The sequence below is a fragment of the Felis catus genome, chromosome B4 (assembly GCF_018350175.1).
Source record: "Felis catus isolate Fca126 chromosome B4, F.catus_Fca126_mat1.0, whole genome shotgun sequence".
In the NCBI taxonomy this organism is placed as follows: domain Eukaryota; kingdom Metazoa; phylum Chordata; class Mammalia; order Carnivora; family Felidae; genus Felis; species Felis catus.
The window spans coordinates 77,992,125-78,010,232 of record NC_058374.1 but is presented as its reverse complement, the minus strand read 5'-3'; the positions used below and the strand labels follow the sequence as shown (position 1 = coordinate 78,010,232).

Sequence of the window (18,108 nt, the reverse complement as noted above, 5' to 3'; positions counted from 1 at the left end):
CCAATAATGAGTATGAGTTCTAGAGGCCCACATTCTGTCCCACTTCTATCACTTTCTGTGTGATCTTGGGCAAGTTACATAACCTTTCCGTACCTCAGTTTCCTCATCTGTAATATGGCACTAATATTATTAACCATCTTCAAAAGTTGTCACAGAAAATTAATGGGATAATAAATACAAAGTGCTGTACCAGTAAATACTTGATACAGTTTATCTATCCTTATCACCAATATGAATACATCAGGTACCTAATGTAAAGAACTATGGCAATTATACTTCAGTCCTACATCCCTATCCCCAAGCCTCCCCAAAACTTCAACCTATTCTTAACCCCAACTCCATCCATGACTATCCAAGTCTAGAAGAAAATCTATTTTGAATATTCAAGCTGAAGATCCATGGTTTCTCTATATTTAACCTTTATATTGATGGGTTTATCGCTCCCATATTATAAACATGCTTCAGGATCTTTCATCTTTTTTTTTTTAAGATTTTATCTTTAAGTAATCTCTACACCCGACATGGGACTTGAACCCACAACCCCGAATTCAAGAGTTCACACGCCCCACTGACTGAGCCAGCCAGGTGTCCCAAGATCCTTCATCTTGAAAAAAAATGTAAAAGAAGAAGAATGTCCAACCCAGACCCTCCTTTAACTCTGGCACTCTCTGTCTGTCTGTCTCTCTCTCTCTCCTATCATTTACAGTTTTCAAAAGAGGGGCACCTGGGTGGCTAAGGTTGTTAGCGTCCAACTTCAGCTCAGGTCATGATCTCATGGTTCGTGAGTCGGAGTCCCCTGTCAGGCTCTGCTCTGGCAGAACAGAGCTTAGTTGGGATCCTCTGCCCACTCCCGCTCTCTCTACCCCTCCCCCACATGCTGTGGGCACATGCACGTGCACATCTTCTCTCTCTCTCTCTAAAATAAATAAACATAAAAAATAATAAAAATAAATTCTAAAATCTTAAAAAAATAAAATTAAAATCAAAAAATAAAGTTCTCAAAAATTTCTCAGTCCCCTGCAATTTGGCTCTCTCAATGAAATTGCTTTTGATAAAATCAATGGCCTTCCAGTTGCTAAATTCAGTGGATGTTTACGTGACCTCTCTGCAGCATTTGACACTGAGGAGTTGAAACTCTCTCCCTTCTTAGCTTTTGTAACGAGCTGAATGGTGGCCCCCTCGAGACTTCTATGTACTAATCCCCCAGAACCTGTGACTGTGATCTTATTTGTAAAAAGGGTCTTTGCGCATGTAACTAAGTTAAGGATCTCAAGATCATCGTGGAGGATATTGACAAATATTCTCACAACAGAGACACAAATGAGAAGTCCATGCGAAGACAGAGGCAGACTGGAGTTACGCATTCCTGAGAAGGAACACCTTGAGCCACTAGAAGCTGGAAGAAGCAAGGAATGAATAACTTTCCCCTAGAGCCTTTAGAGGGGACACAGGGTCTCATCAGTGCTGACTCCTCCCCTGTTTCCCCAAGTGATCCCAGAGAGGCAGAATCTCTTGGACACTTGCAGAAAAGCTTGAAGAAATCTTTATTTCACTGTCTAGCCAAACAGAGCCAAGCTGAGGGAAAAACCTTCACATGCACCCAGGTGTTTCCCAAACGCCATTCCTAAAACATGGTAACAACACTCAACATCAGGAAACCCCATCAGACATCTCCCATTACATCTTGCTGAAAAAATGGGGGTACTGTGGCTCAGTTTCTTACATGTCTTCCCTAGCTGCCATGTTTACAAATCTTTCCTTAACACCTTTTTCTCTGCACAACTCCCAGTTGCCCCTTCCTCTAATTATTACCAAGACATATCTCTGTTGTTGCATTTACTTAAATTGTTCCACAGTTATTTCCCCCGTTAGAAGGTGAGTTCCTTGAGAGTAGGAACTATATCTTATTTCCCTGTGCCTAGCATATTACCAAGTGTATATAGATACAAAATAAATGTGTGCTAAATGAATAGGCAAATGGAGGACCGAACACCCTGTCATTTGAAATAGGCTGTGAAATAGGTAGAGTGGTTTCTTAGTTTAAAACCCATCCCACAGGGCACCTGGGTGGCTCAGTCGGTTGAGCGTCCAACTCTTGATTTTGGCGTAAGTCAGGATCCCAGGGTCATGGGATCAAGCTCCGCATTGAGCTCCACGCTGACAACACAGAGCCTGCTGTTCTCTCTCTCTCTCTCTCTCTCTCTCTCTCTCTCTCTCTCTTTTCCTCCCCCCCTCCTCAAAATAAATAAGCTTAAAAAAATAACAAAATTCAAGAGGTTAGAGTGGGAGAGAGCCAAAGCATAAGAGACTGTTAAAAACTGAGAACAAACTGAGGGTTGATGGGGGGTGGGCGGGAGGGGAGGGTGGGTGATGGGTATTGAGGAGGGCACCTTTTGGGATGAGCACTGGGTGTTGTATGGAAACCAATTTGACAATAAATTTCATATATTGAAAAAAAAAAACAAAATTAAATTAAAACCCATCCCACAGCTGAAGACATTGAGGTCGAGAAGTTTCAGTGACTGCCGTAATGACACAAAGCTACTTTATTCTTTCCTCCACACTCCTTTTTTTTAATGATTATTCATTTTTTTAAGAGAGAAAGAGAGAGAGGGGGTGAGCAGAGGAGAGGCAGAGAGAGAGGGAGACACAGAATCCGAAGCAGGCTCCAGGCTCTGAGCGGTCAGCACAGAGCCCAACACGGGGCTCGAACTCATGGACCCCGAGATCATGACCTGAGCTGAAGTCAGACACTTAGCTGACTGAGCCACCCGGACGCCCCTCCACACCACACTTCTTAATTTATTTATTTATTTTTTTTTTTTTTTCAACTTTTATTTACTTTTCTTGGGACAGAGAGAGACAGAGCATGAACGGGGGAGGGGCAGAGAGAGAGGGAGACACAGAATCGGAAACAGGCTCCAGGCTCTGAGCCATCAGCCCAGAGCCTGACGCGGGGCTCAAACCCACAGACCGCGAGATCGCGACCTGGCTGAAGTCGGACGCTCAACCGACTGCGCCACCAGGCGCCCCCACACTTCTTAATTTAAACAAACATTCCTCTGTTTTCTCTCACCTACGCTTACCTGAAATTTCTTCTATGCTATTTGCACGCATATCCAGAAGGACTGTTCCATTTATAAGGCAGCTCCTTAGCTCAAAGAGACTATGCAGTGAAAGGGTCGCCACATAAGGCTTGCTCCAGCGCTCTCCCCCGTCCTCGACATCTTCTTCAAACTTCAGCCACCTGAAAGCGTGACAAACAACTAGACGCCAGAGGTAGAAAATGAAGGATTTTCACAAGAGAATTTTCTTTTAATTTTTTTTAATGTTTATTTGTTTGTTTTGAGAGAGGGACAGAGAGCAAGCAGGGGAGGGGAAGAGAGAGAGGGAGACAGAATCCTAATCAGGCTCCAAGCTCTGAGCTGTCAGCGTGGAGCCCGATGCGGGGTTCAAACTCACGAACCGTAAGATCATGACCTGAGCCGAAATCAAGAGTCAGGCGCTTAACTAACTGAGCCGCCCGGGCGCCCCTTACGAGAGAATTTTTAATGTAAGCCACAAAGAAAGACATCTGAATAATCATACTGAACGTTGTAATTTAATCTATATGTTCAGGGTACATTGGTAAGTGAAAAAAAAGCAGGTTATAAAACAGTGCAAAATTGAGGACAGTTTGATCCCATTTCTATTTAAAGAAAGATTTAAAAATACAAACACACATGTATAAGACACCAAATGCTGTATCCCTCATTATACCTGGGGTAGTAAAATTATACATAATTTTCATCTTCTCCTTTTTGCTTATCTTTATTTTCCAATTTTGTATAATGAGCACATATTACTTGTGCGACAGATAGATCTCAGGGCGCCTGGGTGGTTCGGTCGGTTAAGCGTCCGACTTCAGCTCAGGTCATGATCTTGTGGTTCATGGGTTTGAGACCCCGCATGGAGCTCTGTGCTGACAGCTCAGGGCCTGGAGCCTGCTTGGGATTCTGTGTCTCCCTCTCTCTCTGCCCCTCCCCTGCTTGTGGTCTGTCTCTCTCTGTCTCTCAAAAATAAACATTAAAAAAAAAAATCTCATCGGTATCATTTCGGTATATTAATAAAATGATCATATTTTTCTTTTTAAAAAGCTCTATGTGACCTTTAGAAGTTGGCAAAGACAGAATAACAAGACGAATTGCCTTTTCACTTGGTATCAGGTTGATTGGCTTGTCTAATCCTCTCCAGCCATGGCAAACGTCCAAGGATATAGCAGGGTTCCAGGAAGAGCTGTTCCAATAAGAGCTAGAGCCACACTTTGCTAGTTACCCAATTTGCCTTCTTTCCTGAGGCTCAGGCATGCTGGCTTTGTATTGTCCGTGAGGCTCACTGGTCAATTACAGAGGAGCCCCAGACATGGCCCTGGTTAATCAGAGGGCTCTTTTGGGGTTTGAGCCTCAAGCAAGCCTGGTCACTCTGCAGCTACCCCCAGAAGCCTACTGTCAGGTTAGCTATAACCCCAGGGGTCTCCGTGAGGTTGGGCTGTCTCAAAAATTCTGAAACTCCCAGTAAATTAAAACCCAAATGAATTAAAATTCTATGGTTCACCTGCAGAAAAGTCTTCACCTATGCTATATTTTCTGGGCTGGGTCCAAACCAAGGCGGTCCCATGAAGCATCTTCTAAGCCAGACCTATAATATCAAGATAGCCCAGGAACAACTCTGGGCCCTAAATAAGTTTGAGGACTCCCTAAAGGTTCTGTTGTTTCTGCCACCAATCCCAGGCTCAAGGTCAATTGGTACAGACGTCACCAGAGACATCACAAAGAGGCCAACATCAAGACTTCGCATAGAAGACTCTGGAACATTAATCCCCATGTCAGTCATTACTTCTCCCATGAAGAAATAAACGAAAAGCAGACCTGTCACTTGCTGAAAGGTCCAAGTTGGTCTACCCAAGCAAATCTTGACCCAGGTTATTTTAGGGCCTTACCTGGCTGTCTCCTTCCATTCAGCATCTTCTCCCTCTTTCATACAGATCTCATCCAGCTCTGTGAACAGCTCGTGAGGTACATGCTCTTCATCTTCCTCAGTGCCCAGAATGAACTGAACACGCTGAGATGGTGTGTCTGGAAAATCAACCACAGAGAAAGGTCTGCTCCCAGCCTCAACTTAGAACAGAAATAGCATTCTGCTATACTTAGCACATCTGGGGGCCTTATAACTTCAGGAACATAGAGAAGACAATCCTGAATGTAGATCAAAAACATTTCTTTACCACCTACCACCCCCCACCCCCAAAATGCTATTCTATGCAAGCAGTCGAAGGGAGGGAAAAATTATGAGCTAAGACCACTTGAAGAAAACCCACAACAAACTGGAAATCTGATTAATTTGATCAAAAAGCATGGATAATTTTCCGGCAAATGATTTCATCTATATAGTCATTGATTTGGGGGGACCTGAACTATATGAATTTTTCAGGAAGGTATTTTTGATTCTTAGAGGCATTTCTTCTTGGAAGCAAGCTCTGAAAACTCTACAAAAGGATTAGAGAAGCAAGACCACCTACTTGACGTCCATCACACATTCCCTCAGCCTCACCGAGGTCCCAGCCATGGACACCCACCCTCTGTCCCGAGAGTGTTACCGTGGGCCAGGGCCTCTGGGCCTTCCTCCCCCTGGCTGGCTCCTTTGCCCCGCCCCCGTCTCCGGTGCTTCTGGCCATGGGTTCGGTGATGACGATGGCTCTGCCGGCCCAGAGGCATCCGAACCCCCACATACAGAGTTCTATGACCTAGAACAAAGCAGAAGGTCTGTGCAAAGAATGCCTTTTTCTTTTTTTTTTTTTTAGGTTTTTATTTATTTATTTTTGGTAATCTCTATACCCAACACGGGGCTCAAACTCACAATCCCAAGATCAAGACTCTCACGCTCCTCTGACTGAGCCAGCCAGGCACCCCAGAGAATGCCATTAGTAAAAGGAATTGAGCATATTTAAGACAGAAAGGAAATCATAGTTCTCTGGCCTGGTCACAACTCTAGTGGCAAAACTTCAAAGACTTCCAGGACTAAAGATGTATAGAGACCTTGGAGTTGACGGACTCCTTCACCCTACAGTGGCTGCAAGCCTCACAGGAGTGTTAAGATCAAAGGAAGTAATGTGCATGAACCTGATTTGCAAACCATAAAGGTCAACACAGATGCTAGTCGTTGTTATGACAATTTGAGCAATTGGAAAAAAGCAATACAGTCACTCTGACAACCGCAGCAAGTCTTGGAAGGGAGGTAGTTTAGAAAAGTGGTTAAATGCCCAAGTTAACCTGCCTGGGTCCTACACTCGACGACACCATTCACTAACCATGTAACCTGGAACAAGTTATTTAATCTCTCTCTGTTTTTAAAAAAACAATACTAAAAGCTTATTATTTAAACTCAGAAGGTTTTTATGAGCAGTAAATAAGATCATGTATGTACAATGCTTAACACGATGCCAATACATTCTAGAACCAGTTTCCATTACTTTTTTCTCCTTCGTTGTAGAATAAACAAGCTCAAATAGAAGTGAGAGACTAGTTACAAACCATAAGAAGCACGAGTCTGCGGTTGTAGGGAGAGAGAGTAAATATTGTACAAGAAGAGAAGAACGTGAGAAAACAAGTGATCCCGCAGCATACCTGCATAGGTCCTCCTTTTCTACTCATTTGTTCCTTCTATAGGCAATATTTTATTCTGCTCGTGACTTCTAGGCCTCTCTCACCTCCACTGGCTTTCCCTGCTTTCCTGCCAGGCCTAAGGTGCAAAATCAGTAGCTTCTGGGATGCTACCACCCCCGACACACAGAGCCTTAGTCTTCCCCCCAGTGCTGCCCAGTTACTGCCACTAGCACTCTAGATCCCGGACTGATCCCCTGCTTCTTCCATTACAGAAGCATTCCAATCTTCAGTCACTGTCCTTAAATCCACAAGCCTGATTGACACTTCCTCCCTCTGAGCAGGTGACCTCACTTCATATGTTACTAAGAAGACTTAGGCTGTCTCATGTGACCTCTGTCCATCTCAGCCTGGCTTGCTTTCTCCCCCAGCTTCTCCTCTTTGCCAGGCTAATGAGCGTGGCCTCCCATGCATCTGGAGTCCTACTCCATCAGCTATCCCCAGTCTCTCCTTTCTATCTACCCCTTCCACAGCTTTCTCTTGATTACAAGTCTCTTTTTTTTTTTTTAAGCAAACTCTAGGCCCGACGTGGGACTCGACCTCATGACCCTCAGAACAAGAGTTGCATGCTCTACCAACTGAGCCAGCCAGGTACCCCAAGTCTCTCCTATCTTAAAAAGAAACTTTCCCAATATGGTGCTACTCTCTAAGCTTCTACTTGTCCTCTTCCCTTCTCCATCAAAACACTTTCGGGAACAGTCTACCCACCTAGCTCCCTTTCCTCACCATCTCCTTATTCCATAGCATCTACATGTGGCTACTTTCCACTGAAAGTGTCCTCATTAGGGACCACTTAATCACCAAATCTCTATCATCTTATGTCTCTCTCAAAAGCCTTTCTTGAGAGCCCACCATGTGCCAGGCTGTCCCGGTATCCAAATCCCTAGACTACTTCCTCTCATGGATGGTCCAGGGTCCCTTAGCTCCTGTACCCCTGCCCTCCCTTGCTCATTCATTTGCACTCCTCTGACTATGCTTCTCCATCCCTTCCACAATCCCCCAAAGGAAAAATCCCTAGGTTTTGGTCTTGGGCCCTTCCCTTTTTCTATTGGCATCTACTCTCATGATTTGAAAGTTTACTTCTTCAAACAACACCCAAATCTTTATCTATGGCAATTCAATACATCCCAAAGCAAACCCATGATCCTCCACTTCAAGTCAGGCTCATACCCATTTCTTCCATGTTTCTGTTCATGGCATCACCATTCTCTCCACTTTCCAGGCCTGAAACCTCAGAGCTATTCCCTATGCCCCTCAGTGTTACATCCTCCAGATTAGGGATGTCAAGGCTTTCTCTCCTCCCACTTTGACAACAGCAGGAGTCTCCTTCCTCCTCCCATATCGATTCATTCCTACAAATGAGTCTTCCTGAAGCACTGCTCTGATCACAGCTCACTTCTGTGCAGCCAGGACCCTCAGGCCCCAGTCTCCTTTCTAGTCGTTTCTTTACTAGGACAAATCGTGCATTCACTAGGAAAAGAAAGGGAAGGGGCTTCTAAAAGAACTGAGTGATCAGCTCAAGAGAGACTCAAGTGGAAATCCCACACACGGTCACCTCGTTTAAACATTCTGGAGGTGGGGGGTGCAGGTCTAGAGATGTACCCCTTCTGCATCCACCCCAGACACCCTGTCTCCTCTCCACAGCCTCAGATGCTTACACCTGCCACCATCTCACGTTCTTTACCTGAACCAACCTGCTATTCCACAAATGTGCCAATGCCTTCCAGACACGGACTTGGCTCACCTCCACAAGATTCACAGCAAACGCACCTTCCTTCCTTCCTGCTATTATTCCTGATCTCCCCAATCAGATGTGCTGTCTCCTCCTTCTAAATCCCCAGAGCCCTTGGCTAACATTCTCTCATGCACTTATTTTATGCCTTGAACTAGAATTAATACCGCCCACTATTCATCTGCAGGCTTCTCAAGGTCCCAGGTCAGACTTTCTTCCTCTTGGAATCCCTCACATAACAAAGCACAGTGTTTTACAGATGGCCATTGCTGCACAAATGTACAGAAAATGGAACGTCTCTTAAGAGCCTCTCTCGGGAAGACAACTTCTCAGGAGTCCAAAATCTAACCTAAGAGGGCCTCTAATCTGAAAGGAGCCACAAAAGGAATGTGTCACCAAAGTGAATGTGTTTAGGGTAGAAGAAAGACTCACCAAAGCATGAGAGGATTGAGAAGGTCGAAGCCAACCTGAGAATGTAAAGCTTAATCCAGGAAGACTTCCTGGATAGGGGAACTTTATGGAAAGAGTTACCAACTCTTCATCTTCTTTCCATAGCAATGGGGTTTCCTAAGACTGCGCTCAACTTCTTTAGGGGTTCCTCAGTAAGTGCTCTCCACTTCCAAGTGGAGTTAACATGCCTTTGAGTGCAGCTCTAACAGTCCTTTCTCTATGTCTCCCTCCTTTTCTTTAACCTCTCCTGCCTTCCAAATTCCAAAGCGATAAAGAAAAATAAAAAGAAACAGGATTATATATACATCTTCTCTATCCATTCATCTCTGGATGGACACTTGGATTGCTTCCATATCTTAGTTCTTGTAAATAATGCTATAATAAGCATAGGGGTGCATATATCTTTTTGAATTAGTGTTTGCATTTTCTTTGGGTAAATACCCAGTAGTGGAATTACCGGATCATACGGTAATCCTATTTTTAATTTTGGGGGGAAGAAACCTGATACTGTTTTCCACAGTGGCTATACCAATTTACATACAAACGATGGAATATTCCTCAGTCATAAAAAAGAATGAAATCTTGCCATTTGCAACAACATGGGTGGACCTAAAGGGTATATAATGCTAAGTGAAGTAAATCAGACAGAGCAAGGTAAACACCATATGATTTCACTCCTGTGCGGAATTTAAGAAACAGAACAAACGAACAAAGAAGAAAGAGACCAAACACACACTCTCTTAAATACAGAGAACAAACTAGTGTTTGCCAAAGGGGAGGTGGTGGTGCAGGTGAAGGAGATGATGGAGATTAAGGAGCGCACCTATCATGATGAGCACTGAGTACTATACAGAACTGTTGAATCATTACATCGTGTACCTGAAACTAATGTAACACTGTATGTTAACTATACTTCAAGAACAAAAGGAACAGTACTGGAGGGAAAGCTGATGAGAGACTTATTTGAATGCCGAGAGGCAGGAGGATAAAATATTCAGTATCCAGTGGAATCACACCTCCCATCCTCATCCTGTCTCAGGGCAGTCCTGTGTTGACTCATGCACATCTCAGGACATTTCTGACAGGCAGATCTCCGAACATAGTGTAGTCACCTCATAACTTTATTGAAATAAAAATACAGAGCCAGAAGAAGTCGTCTGCTAAGATGTGGGATTCCAAACCTCTGACATTGTCAGTGAAAACTATAAAATGTGAAAATGACTAAGTTGAATGCCATCTCAATAAAATACCATCTGTTAACTAATAACGTTCCACTATAGTATGTTAATTAGTTCCCCGTAGTATACCGCTGAGACCGACCTGGGCTGGAGTCACATAACTGTTCCAGGTCCTGTTCCAAGGGCTGGGGATACAACAGCAAAAAGTACAGGGTACCTGTCCTCAAGACACAGATTCTAGTTAGGGGAGACAGACACCATGAAAACAACATATTATTTCAAGTATTGATAATTATCCCAAGTAAAAACATGCTGAAGGGTTTGGGGTAGAGGGTAGGATGAAGAAGAGAGATTGTAGCTAAGATGATCACAGGCGACATCTGAGTGATGAGGAGAGGCCATGAGAAGAGCAGTCCAGGGCAAGGCAAGATCAAGTGCATAGGCTCTACAGTGGGAATGTGCGAATTCCAAAGCCAAAGTAGGGCCAGTAGGGCCAGAGCAAGAGCAAAGAGGAAAGAAGAGGAGGAGGAAAAGGTCAGAGAGGCAGGCAGGGACAGATCATGAAGAACCCATGGGCAGTGAAAAGCATAATTAGATCCCAGAGAACCACTTCAACCAGCCCCTAAAATAGTGACCTAGGGGGTTGCCTGGCTGGCTCCGTCAGTAGAGTGTGCAACTCTTAATCGCAGGGTCATGAGCTTCAGCCTCATGTTAGGTGTTGAGAGTGCTTAAAAATAAAATCTTCAAAAAAATTTTTTTAACAAGAATAAAAAATAAAATAGTGACCTATGTGTTGTAAAACTGTGTCCAGGTCGAGCTCGGCTTGCGTGAAGAAAAGCCTCACCGAGGGGTGACTCTCAGTCCTTCAACAGAGGCATCTCAACCATTAGCTTCCTTTCCCAGTAATTCCCCCAGAGGATTATTGGGCAGGCTAGGACCCCCACCTCTCCTTAAGCACATTCTAAATACTTCCAGTGGGGGCTTTTGTTGGTATATTGCTAGTATTATGTAATTTTAAGTACATTCTAAATAGGAATTGAGGGGCAGTGTTTAGGTGTTAGAACCTGTTTTATCAGATCTCATTTTCTCGGCGAATTTGCTGTCATTATTAAAGTAAAACAAAGAGGTTGGATCAAATGACTTCTCATGTCCAGTCCAGGGTCTACGTCCAAACTAGGAAAGGCTCAGGCAAAGTCGTTTTTGGAGAAGCCAAGATGGTTCACTTCTTCCCATTCTTCTTACTTGTTGCTGCAAAAAGGCACTCCAGCAGAGTCTCAGTAAATGTTGAGCGACTGATGCATGCTTTTGCTTGGTATCCAAAATTCCCACTAGGCAAGTCTGAGGATAGTGGGGAAGACACCCTTCAGATGCCTTTGGCGCCTTTATAGGAAGGTAAAGCTTAAATCTTAGGGAAGGAAGACTCTTCTTTCTCTAAGAATTTTTTTGGTCTGATCAGTTCTCACAAACACTAACCAACCACAGTGCCTACCTTTTGAAAATGCCAGAGACAGGCGGAAATGAAAACAAGCCCCAGCAGGGGTCACAGCTAAGAAGGGCCAAGCGGCTGTCAGAAAATCAGGCCTCAGTTTCTAGGCTGAGGACTCTGAAACAGGGGCTTGGATTTTCTGGGTGAGATCAGCAGAGGTGAAGACAAACAAATGGACACTAGGAAATGAACACAGAGTCAATAAAATCTAGTCCATTTAACTGGACTCTGGCAGTCTGGTGACTTCACTAAACGAATCCTATGGTCAGTTTGCTGGCCATTCAACTGCTTTCCCATCCACAGTCTTCTTCCCGCTACCTACCTACCAACTCACCCAGACTCCACCTTCTAAATCTACTCTTTGGGGGCTACTTTTTTTTTTATGGTGGTTTAAATTTATTTTTGAGAGAGAGAGAGAGAGAGGCGCGCGCACGCGCGCGCACACACACACACACAGAATCCGAAGCAGGTTCCAGGCTCTGAGCTGTCAGCACAGAGCCTGATGCGGGGCTCAAACCCACGAACCGCAAGATCATGACCCGAGCCGAAGTCACATGCTCAACTGACTAAGCCACCCAGGTGCAAAGGGGGCTATCTGTACGCAAATACAAGTATTCGTTTGAAAGACTTATGGGAAAGGTGTGACGTTAGTGTGTTTATTTTTTATTTTTTATTTGTTTATTTTCAAGTTAGTTAACGTACAGTGTAGTCTTGGCTTCAAGAGTAATGCCCGTTGCCCACTTAACCCACCTCCCCTCCAACAAGCCCAAAATAAGTACGTATACACGTACAGAGAGTAACCATCAGTGGACTGGCGCTGCATCGTGTGGAGCAGGACAGAAGTCACAGCTGTGACCTACCTTGCGGATGGAGACCAGGCCTACCAACACAGAGGGCAGGTCATACACACTGTTTAGCCAGTGCCCACGCAGAACTCATTAGCACATACAGAAGACTTCCACCCCCTGGGCTAGAGGATGACTCAAAGTCAATAACCACAGGAGGGAATCTAACATGCGAAGCAGATGCAAGCCTTTTTTTTTTTTTTTTAATTTATAAATAGGATCAAAAGGCTCCTACCTCTGTTACAAACTTATTAGAGGACACTAAACCTGTTCTAGGATCCTTAAGTCTAGTAGTGAATCAGGAATAATGATCCGCCAGGAAAAATGGAAAAAGCCATTATTCCTGTAACTAAAGCAATGTTCCGTGTCCCTCTGGGGGCGGGACAGTCCACTGGAGCACATCATGGACGACTACTGCTCTTCATTGAGTTTATCTTTGGAAATCCGTTCCAATATTTGGTTTGGACTCTTCTTGTATACAAGAATAAAAGAATCAATGTCATGGTTTAATGTGCCTTCTCCTACTAATGGAATTAGCTTACGCCAAAAGACGCACACTTCCAAAGTCTGTAGCGACGTCCCAAGACTAAATCTCTGAAGTAATTCTGAAAAAGGGCGAGGGAATGATTGATGTGATGTGGAGCAGAAGGTAGAAAATTAAGGGGAAAGAAGACCCAGAGATTAATCTGCAGCCACAGAACCCTGTATCACGGCATACACATTGAGGTGGAACACAATTTACTTCTGTCTTCTATCAAAGTGGGACTGACTTTATTTCATGCCTTCGAGATGACAGCACTCAAGTGCAGCCCGAGTCCTAGGGCCTCCGTCACAGTCAGTCAGGGCAGAGCCTACAGCATGAGCAAGCCTACAGCAGACCCCGGCTCCCTCTCCCGAGCTGCTCGAGAGCCACATCAGGCCTGAGAAGTGGGCACCATTTGTCCTCCATTTGCCAACAGTGTTTGATTTAAAAAGTGCTAACAGGGCACCTGGCTGGCTCAGTCGGCTGAGTGTCCAACTCTTGGTTTCAGCTCAGCTCATGGTCTCACAGTTCGTGAGTTCAGGCCCCGTGTCGGGCTCTGCACTGCGGAGCCTGCCTGGGATCCCCTCTCTCCCTCTCTCTCCCTGCACCTCCCCCGCATGCACGCACACTCTCTCTCTCAAAATAAAAACAAATAAACTTTTTTAAAAAGCGCTAAGATAAGATTCTAGTTTTCCAAAAGCTCTATGTATAAAGGACCATTTCCCAAGACACTATCCCTTAGAAATGACATGATAGATAGCTTTCTTTTAGAGCAAAGTGGTGAGTGCATAAGGAATAGATGATGTCGTCTGGAGAAGATGCTCCCACTGCCAATTACTCAGCTGACCTCTGTGAGTGGAACCCGGTCCTCAGGATCCAAGAGGATTTGCTCATGTTTATTATTCTACTCCCAGGCAGACAAGAGTGTTCATCAACGGTTACCTCCTTGCTGAGGGCAAAGGTCTGGTGAGCGCAGACAGCTGAACGGAGAACAGCAGTGCTCTCACGGTGCAGTGAGAGGGTAGAGAGGCAACAGGATTATCAGGGCTGAGGGAGGGGTGAGGCAGCGAGAGAAATTCCCTATGATGTTTATACCATATAAAAATGTGTATGTGACGGAGCAAGACGTCGAGGCTGGGGGGCTCAGGCTGAGTACTGTCCTTCCTTGCATTAATGCTGAGTGCTGGCCTCCCTCACAGGCCGTGTGCTGGAATAGAAAGGGCAGAATGCCAGCCCAGTCTCACCCGCCATGAGGCTAAATGACCCTGAGCAGTTTCTCCACCTGTAAAGTAGGGATGATACCTACCCACCGGGGCTGCTGTGAAGATGAAAAAGACAACGGGTACGAAGTGCCTCATCAAATGCCTAACACATGAGGGCCATTCAACACATGTCAGCCTCTCACCTCCACACCCTCCCCTTCTCCACTTTCTCCCGGTCGCTGAAACCCACATTGGCTCTTCTTCCATCTGGTCAAAAATAACTTAGAAAACTTGACCTTGATATGTCCAACCTCCACTGACCTCCAGGAGCCACCCACATAAGTTCTCATGGTAACAAACCCAGAGGCTGAGTCAGCCTCTACAGCTCTCACTCTCCCCATCCAGAGGACAAGTTTTCTCTGAGGATTACACAACTTTGATGAAAAAAAAAAAAAAAAAAGTCACGGGAACAAGCAGTACAGAGAGAACATTTTACATGCTGTCTCAGTCATTAGAAAGTTGCTGTATCATAGTCTTCCACATTGCAGGGGACGTTGCAGAGACTTAACAAAGGTCTTTGAGCCAAATGTGGGTTCTCATTAAAGCTACACTGGACACAAGCCTTTCTCTAATAAAACCGAACATCACCACTTATCAGGAAACCAGGTCCTATGGGAAAAAGAAAAATGGAAGGGCACTACCAATGGTCATGTGGGGATCTAGGGGTGGGACAGGGGAAAAAAAGAGCCTTAATAAGGTAAAGTAGACAGAGCAGATCAATAAAAACCCCTCTCCTTTCCCTTGCACTTGAGTTGGGTTTTTTTTTTAAGTTTATTTATTTATTTTGAGAGAGAGAGAGAGAGAGAGAGAGAGAGAGAGAGAGAGAGAATGTGTGTGTTCTCGAGCCAGCGTGCATGTGAGCTGGGGAGGGACAGTGAGAGAGGGAGAGAGAGAATCCCAAGCAGGCTCTGTGCTGTCAGATGTGGGGCTCCATCTCATGAACTGTGAGATCGTGACCTGAGCCAAAATCAAGAGTCCTACGCTTAACTGCCTGAGCCACCCAGGCGCCCCTCAACTGGGGTTTTTTTTTTTGATGCCTGTTTATTTTCAGAGAGAGAGAGGGGAGGGGAGGGGCAGAGAGAGAATCCCAAGCAGACTCTGCATTGTCAGTACAAAGCCCGGTGCAGGGCTCGAACCCCCAAACCATGAGATCATGAGCTGAGCCAAAACCAAGCGGGACACTTCCTTGGCTGAGCCACCCAGGCGTCCCCACTTGGGTTTTTTTAAATACAGTTCTGTGCTGTGAATTAGAGAATAGGGGTGTATGTCTTCTCTTGTCTTAGTTAGATAAAAACACCAGGCAGAAATGGGTATCATTAGGATGGGAAACATTGGAGATGGGGCAAAAATAGGGTTTTATAACCAAGCTGAATTTTTTAAACTATCCGTATTTTATTTTCTTGTACAAACTGTGTACATGTTTACAGTTATATTTGTGGGCAATTGCCAGGAATTGACAAGCTGACCCGAGTCCTTCACGGTCTCAAGAAGAGATCACTTGTTAATCTTTCTATTGGACTTAACAGTGCTCAAAGCACTGTCTCACATGTTATTAGAACCTACTAGTAAGGTATTAATATCCCTACTTTTAAAATGGAATTATAATTAACATACAGTTAACTATACAGTTAACATACAGGTGCACAACATGACGATTTAGCGATTCTGTGCATTACTCCGTGCTCATCATGGTAAGTGCAGTCACCATCTGTCACCAAACAACATTATTACAATATTTATTGTCAATTGTCACTTACAATATTATTGACTACATCCCCGTACTTTTCATCTCCATGACTTATTTATTTTATAACTGGAAGTTTGCACTTCTTAGTCCCCTTTATCTATTTCATCCATCCCCACTCCACCCACCTCCCCTCTGGCAACCACCAGTTTGTTCTCTGTATTAATATCCCTAGTTTTATTTAACAGATGAGGACATTGAGGCTAAGGGGAATTGAGTGATTTTCCCCCAAGGTCTGACAGGTAGTGAGAAAAGAGTCAGCGGGCTCAAACGCAGATCTCCTGATGGCAAAATTCTCCTCCCACACCAGGCTGCCTCTCATTTATTTTCCCCACCACAAAGAAGGGCAGTTCTTACCTTCCAACTCTTCTTTCTCATAGTGAATGTTAAGAATTGTACTGGTCCCACCCTGATCCACCACGGCTTCTTCATCTGGTCTCTGTTGAAATATAAATAAGTAGCCATAGTAATAAGCATACGTTCATTCAGACATCCACTTAAGTAGCACATGTATGCCAGACCCTTTTTGCAACCCTTGGGGGAGAAAACACAATGGTTTACATACGTTTTTCATTTGAACCTCACAATAACTTTGAGATGCAAAAATGACAGCCATTCTCAGGGACGCCTGGGCGGCTCAGTCGATTACGTAACCGACTTCAGCTCAGGTCATGATCTCACAGTTTGTGAGTTCGAGCCCCGCGTCGGGCTCTGTGATGACAGCTCAGAGCCTGGAGCCTGCTTCAGATTCCGTGTCTCCCTCTCTCTCTGCCCCTCCTCCGCTCTTGCTCTGTCTCTGTCTCTCAAAAATAAATAAATGTTAAAAAAGAATTTTTTTTAATGACAGCCATTCTCTTTCTCATTTTATAAATGAACAGCCCGAGACTTAGAGAGGATTAAGTAATTATTGCCCAAGGGCACAAATGTGGTAAAAGGCAGAGGTGGGATGAACTCTGGTCTTGTGACTGCAGATATCACGCCTTTTCTACTTCCCCACAAATGCAAGTGCATAGCATGTCTGCATATTGCAAGCGGTGTCAACCACATGTTTTGGTTTTTTTTTTAGTGTCGACTTATCTCCTTGATCTCTCTTCAGTATTTGAGCCTGTTGTCCTTGAAATTCTCCATCCTGCTCCTTTGATCAAGTCTCCCCTGTCTCATTCTAAGGCTCGTCTTCTTCCTCTAACCATAAATCCCAAGCAAGAGTGCTCTACCTTTGGTTTCCCTCACTTGAGTCTTCCAATTTCAACTACAGCCTGAGACTGTTGGCTCAGTATTTGACAAACCATTGGGATGTTGACCACAAGACCCACGTTGTCTAAAACCAAACTGATCTTCTTTCCAAAACAAGCACCCTGTGCTCATTTACTTACACTTACCCATGGCAGGACTGTTTCTTAGTCCACACTGGAAATTTCAAATGCATTTATTTATCCATTCCACGTGTATTAAGTGCCTATTATATGCCTTCAGGGAGATAGCTTCCTTTTCTTATCAGGTCCTCCTGTGCGATTGCTCTCCAATCTACTCTCATCTCTCATCTACTCTATGCCACACTCCTGTGCCCTTCAGTCATACTGGACGTGTTTTCAGTTCTGGAACCAGACTCACTTTCTTCCTTGAGTGTTGCTCCCTCGGTCTAGAACTATCATCCTCTCCCTGCTAGCCCCACCTCCTACCACCAGCGGCCAATACTTACTCATCATCCCACAGATCTCAGCCTCAATGCACTTCCTTGGAAGGCTTCCCTCATCTGAACTGAGGTCCCCCCATTTATAAGCCCTCATTGCACACTGCGCTTCTTTGTAATGACATGTCTCTGCTCCTTGAGGGAGGAACGCTGTCTGCCTTCCTCACCACTGTTCCTCCAACACCCTACACAGACTTTTCACAGAGTAGGCGCTCAATAATTCTTTGTTAAAATCATGACTATAATGGCACCTACCTTATCAAGACCCTGAACTATTTTTTTTTTTAATCTTAACTGATTTTCCTGTCAGTCTATTTCTCTGATCAAACCTGCAGCTCCAGCCAAGTTCACTGATCCCATGGGCACTCTGCGTGTTCCCACTTTCACACCTTTGCTCACATGTCCTGCATCTAACGTTCCCCCACCCCCCCAACTCTCCATCAAATCCTTATCATCTTCCAGATCCTGCTCAAATTTCCAGCTTACTGTTCTAACACTTT

At 44.6% G+C, this 18,108-nt stretch overlaps 1 protein-coding gene across 13 annotated transcripts in view; it reads right to left on the bottom strand.

Annotated features, from left to right (window-relative positions):
- SLC4A8 (solute carrier family 4 member 8) overlaps window positions 1-18,108 on the bottom strand; it is a 79,991-nt gene that overhangs the window by 49,123 nt on the left and 12,760 nt on the right. For 4 of the 13 annotated variants that reach the window (XM_019834949.3, XM_019834952.3, XM_019834955.3 and 1 more), the window contains exons 1-5: window positions 16,484-16,632; window positions 16,276-16,357; window positions 5,615-5,782; window positions 4,979-5,114; window positions 3,087-3,247 (exon numbers count right to left, since the gene is read on the bottom strand). In XM_019834949.3, the coding sequence (XP_019690508.1) occupies window positions 3,087-3,247; window positions 4,979-5,114; window positions 5,615-5,782; window positions 16,276-16,357; window positions 16,484-16,534 (598 nt within the window). In that variant the 5' untranslated portion in view covers window positions 16,535-16,632. Of the gene's footprint in view, window positions 1-3,086; window positions 3,248-4,978; window positions 5,115-5,614; window positions 5,802-10,200; window positions 10,296-15,811; window positions 15,883-16,275; window positions 16,358-16,483; window positions 16,634-18,108 lie in introns of those variants that run through there. The other 9 variants (XM_019834953.3, XM_006933705.5, XM_045061823.1 and 6 more) reach the window with 8 other exon arrangements.